An 11,635-nucleotide genomic window follows, 5' to 3' on the forward strand; every position below is an offset into this window, starting at 1 on the left:
ACAAGATCTAAGCAGAAAAGCCACACTTGAAGATTACATTATCATTAAATTTAATTATAGATTTTTTTTTTAAAGATTAAGATTATTAATTGAGTTTCTTTATATATATTTTTTTTTGAACAAAAAATAATAATAATATACTTATATGTATATATATATATCAAAAAGCAATAAACAAATTATTAGTAATACAAAAAGGAAATAATATAAACACTTCTGGGTTAGTTATAATATGAACTATATAAACTATATAAAGTTTCTTTATATCCCTTACTTACTATGATTTTGGGAAAGAGGACCCTTTACCAGAAGCGGGCCACCATTCCCGGCGCTATTGGAACGCACATGCGCCCGGTGCAGGATTCAGCTTTTCCTAAGAAATTTTAAAGTTGGTAATTTCCAGCGCTTTTCTTTCTGAGAAAAACCACATTGTTATCAAGATGCTTTTTCACTATCCTATAAATATTTATTTATTTATTTATTTTATTAATTTGTATGCCGCCCCTCTCCGTAGACTCGGGGCGGCTAACAACAATAATAAAAAACAGCATATAACAAATCTAATATTTAAAATAACTAAAACCCTTATTAAAAACCAAACATACACACAAACATACCATGTATAAATTGTATAGGCCTAGGGGGAAGGAATATTTCAACTCCCCCATGCCTGACGACAGAGGTGGGGTTTTAAGGAGCTTACGAAAGGCGAGGAGGGTGGGGGCAATTCTGATCTCTGGGGGGAGCTGGTTCCAGAGGGCCGGGGCCACCACAGAGAAGGCTCTTCCCCTGGGTCCCGCCAAACGACATTGTTTAGTTGACGGGACCTGGAGAAGGCCCACTCTGGGATGCAATTTTTACAAATGTATTGATTTGAATTTTAAAAACTACTTTCCTATTTTTAAATACCCTGTTCTATTTGTCAGATATATGAAGAGGGTATTATTTCATACTGATGCTGTAAAAAGTATCACTATTTAAATTTACTATATATTATATACATTTTTTGTGGAATCTTTGCTTAACTATCAATACAATATAGAAGAAATACATTAAGATTATATCATCTGTTTTTCTTTCTGAATGACCACAGTAGTGGGTCCTTGTAGTTTGTTAGTGTTTTAGATTTTCTACTGCTACAGCCATTTTTGCTCTGAGGCAACAATCAAACTTGAGTTTGGCTCTATTATTGAGATGTTTTTCCCCCCATAGCCCTGTATGCTGTTAAGACACGGGCCGAAGCCATGCAGGAGGCCTCCGAAGTCACACCAAGTGGGATGCTCTCTGTTATTGGCCGAAGAGACTCAGATTATAAAACTGCCTGTTTGGAAGCTCGTGAATACTGCAAGACACTGGGCATAGAAGATCCTGTATGTGAAGTTTCAAATTACCTGTTCCCAGACAGCAGAGTCATTGCAGGACACTTACAGGTATTATTAAAAGCAATTAAAGTTGACCGTGTAAAGATACCTCGAAGAACAAGTCATCTTCCCCAGCCTGAGATGCTCTAATTGCATCCATTAATTACTAAATGCAATAATAATTACTGCAATGTAAATACTAAATATAATATAATATAATATATATTAGAATAGAATAGAATAGAATAAAATTCTTTATTGGCCAAGTGTGATTGGACACACAAGGAATTTGTCTTTGGTGCATATGCTCTCAGTGTTCATAAAAGAAAAATATACATTTGTCAAGGATCATGAGGTACAACACTTTCCGGTCACAATTCAAAGTGTTGGTTATGACCTATAAAGCCCTTCATGGCACCGGACCAGAATATCTCCGGGACCGCCTTCTGCCACACGAATCCCAGCGACCAGTTAGGTCCCACAGAGTTGGCCTTCTCCGGGTCCCGTCAACTAAACAATGTCGTTTGGCGGGACCCAGGGGAAGAGCCTTCTCTGTGGCGGCCCCGACCCTTTGGAATCAACTCCCCCCAGATATCAGAGTTGCCCCCACCCTCCTAGCCTTTCGTAAGCTCCTTAAAACCCACCTCTGTCGTCAGGCATGGGGGAATTGACATGTTCCTTCCCCCTAGGCTTATAAAATTTGTGTATGGTATGCTAGTGTGTATGATTGGTTTTTAACTTGTGTTCTTAAAATTAATTTAATATTGGATTTGTCTTGTATTGCTGTTGCTGTGAGCCGCCCCGAGTCTGCGGAGAGGGGCGGCATACAAATCTGATTAAACTAAACTAAACTAAACTAATGATTGTCATAGGGGTCAAATAAGCAATGAGAAAACAATATCAATAAAAATATTAAGGATTCAAGCAACAAGTTACTATCATACAATTATAAGTGGGAAGAGATGGGTGAGAGGAATAATGAGAAAAAAACTAGTAGTTATAGTAGTGCAGACTTAGTAAATAGTTAGACAGTGTTGAGGGGATTATTTGTTTAGCAGAATGATGGCACTTGGGGGAAAAACTGTTCTGTGTCTAGTTGTCTTAGTGTGCGGTGCTCTATAGTGACAATTTGATGGTAGGAGTTGAAGCAGTTTATGTCCAGGATGCGAGGGATCAGTAAATATTTTCATAGACCTCTTTTTGACTCGTACACTGTGCAGGTCCTCAGTGGAAGGCAGGTTGGCAGCAATTGTTTTTTCTGCAGTTATATTACATTACATTATATTACATTATACACACGCAAATACACACAGTCCTCGACTTAGCAAGTTTGCTTAGTGATTGTTCGAAGTTACAACAGCACTGAAAAAAGTGACTTATGTCTATTTTTCACACTTATGACCATTGGATCAACCCCGTGGTCATGGGATTTATATTTGGATGCTTGGCAAGTAGTTCATAGTTAGGACAGTTGCATCGCCCCGGACTCATGTGATCACCTTTTGTGACCTTCTGACAAGCAAAGTCAATGGGGAAGATTCACTTCACAAATGTGGCAAGAAAAGTTACCAAATGGGGCCAAATTCACTTAACAAATTTCTCACTTAGCAACAGACATTTTGGGCTCAGTTGTCATAAGTTGAGGACTACCTGTATATTATAAATATTTTAATACGTTTACATATTATATAAAGATAAATACAAATCATAATTATTACAAAAGTAATTAATTACAATAATTAATTTGTTGCATAAATAAAAGCTCTGATGGCATGCCGAAACAACAGGCACAAAAACTGCCCCCTATTCCATCAGTCTGCTAAGCACCTAAGCGCCACGGAGCTTTGACGTCACGAAGACGTCCTTCCTGGAGTGACGTCAAAGCTCCGCCCATGGAATTCCCTGTTGGGATTCCCCACCTCCGTTTGAGCCTCCCGATTGCAAAGCTGACAGCCGGGCGGCGGGGCTTCTCGGCGGCCTCCCGAATGCCGAACCCAAACTTTTGCCAAAGCTCCGGGTTCGGCGTTCAGGAGAACACCGAGAAGCCCTCCGGCTGTTTCAAAAGGCAACAGCTGGGTGGCGGGGCTTCTCGGCGGCCTCCCGAACGCCGAACCCTGAAGTTCAGCAAAAGTTCGGGTTCGGCGTTCGGGTGGATGCCGAGAAGCCCCCCGGCTGTTTCAAAAGGCGACAACCGGGCGGCGGGGCTTCTCGGCAGGAACCCAAACCCGAATTTTTGCCGAACTTCTGGGTTCGGCGTTCGGGCGGCGGGTTCATAAGGCGGAAAAAGTTCGTAAGAAGAGGCAAAAATTTTCCAAACCCTGGGTTCATATCTTGGAAAGTTCATATGACAAGGGGTTCGTATCACGAGGTATATCACTGTATACTGAAGCAGATGAGTGAAGTAATTATTTTTTTCTTTTTTAATCTTAGGCTTTGGAATTTTTACAGAATAATTCAAGGAAATTTTCATTTGCACGTGTAAAAATGCTCCCTGTGAGTGGTGCTTTTCATACCCGCCTAATGGAATCAGCAATGCAACCTTTATCCGAAGCTCTTGAATCAATCAGCTTCCAACAACCCCTCATCCCGGTCTATTCAAATGTGGATAGCAAGAAATACAGGCAACCGGAACAGATTCAGCGTTGTTTAGTGGAACAATTGGTTTCGCCAGTGAAATGGGAGCAAATTATGCACATAATCTATGAAAGGAGTCAAGGAAAAAAGTTTCCTTATACATATGAAGTGGGACCTGGAAAACAGTTAGGTGCAATTCTAAAAAGTTGCAATTTAAAGGCCTCAAAATATTATAGTAGTATTGATGTTTCTGAAGATGAAACAAATGAAGATATGTAGAGAGCCTTGCAAGGAATGGAAAGTAATTTGCTGCTTGGGTAATTTTTTTGCACGGGTTTATTGTCATGTCTGGAGCAAAAGTATTCTCCATTGTATTTCTGAGCCTTTTGTCAAATTAATTTATTTGCCTGTGAGTGCCTTGCATGTACAGGTGAAACTCGAAAAATTAGAATATCATGCAAAAGTTCATTTATTTCAGTAATGCAACTTAAAAGGTGAAACGTAGTATATAAGAGAGACTCAGTATATGCAAGGCAAGTCATGATTTGTCATAATTGTGATGATGAAAACCCCAAATCCACAATCCCCAGAAAATTAGAATTGCATGTAATGAATCTCACTCATATATTACGTTTCACCTTTTCTGTTGCATTACTAAAATAAATGAACTTTTGCACCATATTCTAATTTTTTGAGTTTCACCTGTATTTGATATGTACCTATTTTAACAGGCCTACCCCTCAATTAGTTGTCCTGGTGACACAAGTGAAGAGTAAAAACTGCATTTGCAGTCTGCCTGACCTTATGGAGTCTTCCACCTGAATGCAATGTAAGCTTGTATGACGACACTGAAATGTAGAGCTAGCCTGGTTGCACTTCTTTGCTAATTCAGAAGATTTTCATAAGGTTCTGTCTCTAGTGTGGCTTCCTGACCTGTATATTTCATTTGGATAATGTATCGTGGCGTTCCCATTTTTCTGAGTACAGTAGTACCTCTAGATACGAGCTGCTCCACATGCGAGTATTCCAAGTTACGAGCCACGACGGGAGCGAAATTTCTGTTCGACACCCGAGCTCAAATTCGGGATATGAGCCGAGCTTCCACTAGGTGGCGCAAGAATCCTTGCTTCTGATTATCTCGGCGGGGAAAAACAAAGTCTAAAGCCATTTGTTCCAGATAGGAGTTGATCAACATACGAGCTCCGTTCTGGAACGAATTAAACTCTTATCTAGAGGTACTACTGTATATTCCGCAGATTGACACAATAAGACCTTTCTATAATGACTTCTTTGGGGTATTCTTTAGCTGGTCAGTTTTCCAGGGTACATCAGCAATAATGTTCTGACGCTCTTTCTAAAGCCAGCTTGAATTAAGCTATCACCATTGTTTATTGGTTGGGATATTATCCCTGCTGTTAGTATGCTTATATTTTTACGATGATTTCGACAACATGGAAACCTATTTGATCAGAAGCCCTATTGGAACAAAATAAATGCTCATGTATGCATATCAGGGCCATTATATTTAATGATGTCAAGCAATAAATTAGTCATCCAGATTATATCACTGAAGTACTTTGAAAAATGCAGCCATGAAAAAGCAACGTATAAGTGTCTGATTATATCCAAAGGGCAGATTTATCAATAAATGTGTTCTTCACACATTTAGTATACATGTTTGATCAGTATTTACATGTATGGTATTGCAGCCACTTGTACTATCTGAATGAAGCCCAGTTAAAACATGGTTTTTACATGATGTAATTGTCTTATTTTGGAGTCATAATTTTGAACTATTTGTGGAATTTATATCCAAGGTATCACGGAAGCAAATATTCCTCTTCTTGAAATGACACAGCATTGATCTCTCAGACTAGAGCAACAAAAAACCCCACTAATTCCTGGTTAAAAACACAGCTGAAGGATGAAAATTCCGTTTCTGCAATATCTTCAATCTAGCCCATGAAAGACACAGAAACAGCCAAATACGTCTATAAATTATAAATGGAACTTTAGTTTTATTTTTAAGTTTGTAAGAAGAAGCAATTGCTTTAGATATTTTATACTGCAAATAGAATTTAAAAGGATGGCCAGCATTCCTTCTTTCTAATACATAAAATCTCCCCATGAAGTAGACATAAAGGTATAAAAGATAGATATGAATTAACCCTACGGGTATATATTAAGACAAGGAATTCAGGTAGTTACCCAGCAACAAACCCATATTAATAATTCTGTTTTTAAAAGTATGAAAAATAGCAGTGACCCAGCACTACCCTACACTTTAAATAGAAAAAAGAGCTTTTCTTAGGCAACTTTAACAATGCAAACAAAATCAATGCCACCTCCAGGGTGACTTGAAGAATGGTCAATGTCCAGCAATGACCATCTATGGAAATTCAGTGTCAGTTCTGCAGTTCGTGCAGCCACCAGGTGAAAGCTGCCATCAGGGCCGCCGGCCCCCATTTCTGGAATGCACAGCTCAGGGGAATCCAAACAAGCTGTGGGGAGAATAAAGAATTGGATTAAGAGTTGTCAAAAGTTACAAACGAAAGGGGAAGGAGAATGAGTACGGCGCATTCTGTTTCCTTACAAGTTTTAGCGAAAGAGCATATGGGGAAAAAATTAAATTTTTATGAGTAAGACAAAAGCAGGAAGGTTCTTGCCTCAGGTCACCAAGCCTTCTAAATAGGTCTGGCTCAGTGGTTCCGATCCTTTTTTTGCCCATGCCCCACCTAAGCATCTCTAAAATCCGGATGTCTCCCCCCCAGATATGTAATTCTTACTACAGTAGTACCTCTAGATACGAGCTGCTCCACATGCGAGTATTCCAAGTTACGAGCTGCGACGTGAGCGAAATTTCTGTTCGACACCCGAGCTCAAATTCGGGATACGAGCCGAGCTTCCACTAGGTGGCGCAAGAATCTCCTTGCTTCCAGTTATCTCGACGCGAAAGACAAAGTCTAAAGGCATTTGTTCGAGATGCGAGTTGATCGACTTACGAGCTCGGGTCTGGAACGAATTAAACTCGTATGTCGAGGTACCACTGTATTCAAAAAGTGAACTCGTACTCATGTGGAGGAAGCCTAAAAGGCCATTAACTTGGTTTAAACAAGGTTCCAATTGCCGCTATTAAAATTCAAATCCCCCCCCCTCCGTGGGGCATGGGCTGCACGTTAGGAACCAGGGGTCTAGCTTTTTAAGCAACAATGGTGTATAAAACTTTAATTTGGGTTTTAAGAATTTATACCAACTATTATCACTAGATGACCCACGACACCTCGGGTCACCATTTCAAACATAGAGTGGTACCTCTACTTACAAACTTAATCCGTTCCGTGACCAGGTTCTTTAAGTAGAAAAGTTTGTAAGAAGCAGCAATTTTTCCCATAGGAATCAATGTAAAAGCAAATAATGCATGCGATTAGGGAAACCACAGGGAGGGTGGAGGCCCTGTTTCCTCCCAGGAGATTCTTAGAGTGGCCCCACGGAGGCTTCTCTGTCTTTCCCACCTGATAGAAGTGGACAAGGCCATTGGAGCTGTGAGTTCCACCACCTGTTTGCTGGACCCGTGTCCCTCCTGGCTTGTTTGGCCAGCAGGGAAGTGACACGGAGATTCTTAGGCCCCACAGAGGCTTCTTCCCGCCTTTTCCAGCCCTGTTTCCTCCCAGGAGATTCCTAGACAGGCCCCATGGAGGCCTCTCCCCGCCTTTTCCGGCCCTGTTTCCTCCTAGGAGATTCCCCGAGAGGCCTCATGGAGGCTTCTCCCTGCCTTTTCCGGCCCTGTTTCCTCCTAGAAGATTCCTCGAGAGGCCTCACAGAGGCTTCTCCCTGCCTTTTCCAGCCCTGTTTCCTCCCAGGAGAGTCCTAGAGAGGCCCCACGGAGGCTTCTCCCTGCCTTTTTCGGCCCTGTTTCCTCCTAGGAGATTCCTTGAGAGGCCCCACGGAGGCTTCTCCCTGCCTTTTCTGGCCCTGTTTCCTCCTAGAAGATTCCTCGAGAGGCCTCACAGAGGCTTCTCCCTGCCTTTTCCAGCCCTGTTTCCTCCCAGAAGATTCCTAGAGAGGTCCCACGGAGGCTTCTCCCTGCCTTTTCTGGTTACAGTTTCAGAGGCTTGGGTTGGTAAGTAGAAAATGGTTCTTGAGAAGAGGCAAAACAATCTTGAACACCCGGTTCTTATCTAGAAATGTTCGTAAGTAGAGGCGTTCTTAGGTAGAGTTACCACTGTATGTATTTTCGTCCAATATTTTTTAAGCTTTTGGGCATAGCCACCACATATAGAAATATGAACCAGATAATTGATTACACTGTATTTTCTGACCCAATATCTTGATATATTCAACAATGGCAGAATTTCTAATACTGTATACAGTACTGTATTTCAAAAGTTCTTTAAAATTCAGCGGGATACAAGTAGTCCTTGATTTACCACCTTTCATTTAGTCCCATGGGATTGGGTGGCACATAAATCAAATAAATTAGTGACCATTCAAAGTTAACGGCACTGAAAAAAGTGACTTATGACCATTTTTCACACTTTAAGACTATCACAGCCTCCCCATGGTCACTTGATTTATATTTGGATGCTTGATGACTCATACTTATGACGGTTCAATGTCCCATGATCATGTGATCCCTCCCTTTTTGCAACCGTTTGACCAGCAACCTCAAGGGGGAAGCCAGATTCACTTAATGACCGTGTTATGAATTTAACAGCTGCAGTGATTTCAATTAACTACTGACAAGGAAAGTTGCAAAATGAGGCAAAACTTATTTAACGAATTTCGCAGCAATATAAATTTGGGGCTCCATTGTGGTTGTAAGTCGAGGACTGCCTGTATTCATAAGATGTGTCTGTCTTGAAAGTCAAACATCAGGAGTTGACCACAGGAAATGTTTTAAGATAAATTATTCCATAAAAGCTTCATGATAATTTTATGTCATAAATATTTTATTAAATTTAAATTTAGACATAGACATAGAAGACTGACGGCAGAAAAAGACCTCATGGTCCATCTAGTCTGCCCTTATACTACAGTATTTGCTGTATTTTATCTTACAATGGATATATGTTTATCCCAGGCATGTTTAAATTCAGTTACTGTGGATTTACCAACCACGTCTGCTGGAAGTTTGTTCCAAGGATCTACTACTCATTCAGTGAAATAATATTTTCTCACGTTGTTTTTGATCTTTCCCCCAACTAACTTCAGATTGTGTCCCCTTGTTCTTGTGTTCACTTTCCTATTAAAAACACTTCCCTCCTGGACCTTATTTAACCCTTTAACATATTTAAATGTTTCGATCCTGTCCCCCCTTTTCCTTCTGTCCTCCAGACTATACAGATTGAGTTCATTAAGTCTTTCCTGATACGTTTTATGCTTAAGACCTTCCACCATTCTTGTAGCCCGTCTTTGGACGCGTTCAATTTTGTCAATATCTTTTTGTAGGTGAGGTCTCCAGAACTGAACACAGTATTCCAAATGTGGTCTCACCAGCGCTCTATATAAGGGAGTCACAATCCCCCTCTTCCTGCTTGTTATACCTCTAGCTATGCAGCCAAGCAACCTACTTGAATTTCATGGGTCATGGGTACATTCTGTAAGTTATCCCATTTGAAGTACCTCAGTCCCAAAACGTTTTGTCTTAGAATGCACCATTTCAGCCATTTAAAAGTTACGGACATTTTAGTAACCTATAGATTATCCAATTTATCATCTTCTCTACCTCTTATCTACCATCAACTGGATGGCAGTGTGTTATCACCCAGAATATGAGAAGGTTTTGCACTTTCATCAAGAGCTATCCATGTCTTTCTACACCAAGCAATGACGAACAGAATAGAAACAGAATTGTGTTGTAAGAAACAAAAACTGCTTTTGCTAATTTAGTTGTCTCACTGTATAACAGTATCATCATTATTGCAATAATAAAAATAAATGGAATTTACCCAGACATAGTCAATAATCTTCTTCCTCCAGCTCTTGTCGAAAGAACTCCCAACAGCTTTTATTACATTTTTGTCCCTAAACGGAGACTGGCAAACACAGTCCACTATTCTATTTAAAAGGAAACAAAACATTAATTATTAAAACATAATGGTTCTGGTAAGGAAGCAATAAATAGGTTTTTACTAAAACAAACATCTGATAGGGTAGCAAGGACCTTTGCAACATGATTTGCTTGCTTTGTAGACATAAAAATGGAGCAGATCTTTGATCATTCCACTTGAGCCTATCAGGTTGATGAAGCTGACCTACATCTTTGTCCACAGATACTTTTGCATAGTAATATAAAGTGGACAGGTTTCTGCTCTCCAACTCGGCTGGCTACACCCCTGAATCGGTCCCCCACTTGCTGCTCCTTGAAAGCGATTGGCAAAGAATCTCCTGAGCATGTGCGAAGGCTTCTGCACATGCGGAGAGGGTCATTTACCTGACGTGACTTAGAAAAACTTGCACTTCCAACACGATGCGAACCGGTTTGGAAGTAAGCAGAACCTACCCCTGCCTGCCTGCCTGCCTATATCTATCTACCGGTATCTATCATCTATCTATCTTATCTATCTATCTATCTATCTATCTATCTATCTATCTATCTATCTATCTATCTATCATCTATCTATCTCTATCTAATCTACCTAATCTATCTTATCTATCTATCTATCATCTATTTATCTATCTATCATGTATCTATCATCTATCATCTATCTATCTATCATCTATCTATCTCTATCTAATCTATCTTATCTATCTATTTATCTATCTATCATGTATCTATCTATCTATCATCTATCTATCATCTATCTATCTCTATCTAATCTATCTTATCTATATCTTATCTATCTATCTATCTCATCTATCTATCTATCATCTATCTATCTATCATCTATCTATCATCTATCTATCTATCTATCTATATCTATCATCTATCATTCTAATCTATCTATCTATCATCTATCTATCTCTATCTTATCTATCTATCATCTATCTATCTATCTATCTATCTATCTATCTATCTATCTATCTATCTATCTATCTATCTATCTATCTAATTATTTAATGAATTAATTGGACTTGTATGCCTCCCCTCTCCGTGGACTCGGGGCGGCTCACAACATATACCAAAATACATAACAATAGTTTGTCCAATTAATATACTAAAACAATTCTTAGATTTCTAATTTAAAACATTCATTCACATTCATACAGTAATCAAGCTAACAACATTTTGTTGGACAGGGGAAGGTCTAATGTTCCAAGGCCTGACAGCAAAGATACGTTTTTAGACTCTTTCTAAAAGAGGAGGGTGGGGGCAGTGAATCTCCAGGGGGAGCTGATTCCAGAGGGCTGGGGCCTCCACAGAGAAGGCTCTTCTAGATCCTACCAGCCAACATTGTTTGGTCGACAGGACCCTAAGGAGACCAATTCTTAGATGCCTGGGGTCCCACTTACCATTCCCTTTTAATGTTGTGGCTAATACTGCTGAATCTTGACCATGATGCCACAACTGCAAGTTTGTATTCTGTGAAAAGTTGGGTAGCTCATTGACAGACTACTACATCCTATTACACATTTGTAATGTGATAAGATTACAGATTTTAATAAATGATAGAGCAACGGGGATAAATCATAATGAACAGCATCACAATAAACGAAGAGCAAATGTAACTTTTTTGCCTCGTGTAGCATTCCTCGGAAGA

The 11,635-nt window shown here is 39.8% G+C and overlaps 1 protein-coding gene across 1 annotated transcript in view; it reads left to right on the forward strand.

Annotated features, from left to right (window-relative positions):
• The window catches only part of MCAT (malonyl-CoA-acyl carrier protein transacylase), an 11,318-nt gene extending 5,624 nt beyond the window's left edge, over nucleotides 1–5,694 (forward strand). The window contains exons 3-4 of the mRNA XM_070755316.1: nucleotides 1,213–1,430; nucleotides 3,792–5,694. Of these exons, the coding sequence (XP_070611417.1) occupies nucleotides 1,213–1,430; nucleotides 3,792–4,214 (641 nt within the window). The 3' untranslated portion in view covers nucleotides 4,215–5,694. The remainder of the gene's footprint in view (nucleotides 1–1,212; nucleotides 1,431–3,791) is intronic.
• Nucleotides 5,695–11,635: the final 5,941 nt, after the last annotated feature.

This window comes from Erythrolamprus reginae, chromosome 6 (assembly GCF_031021105.1).
Source record: "Erythrolamprus reginae isolate rEryReg1 chromosome 6, rEryReg1.hap1, whole genome shotgun sequence".
NCBI lineage: Eukaryota > Metazoa > Chordata > Lepidosauria > Squamata > Dipsadidae > Erythrolamprus > Erythrolamprus reginae.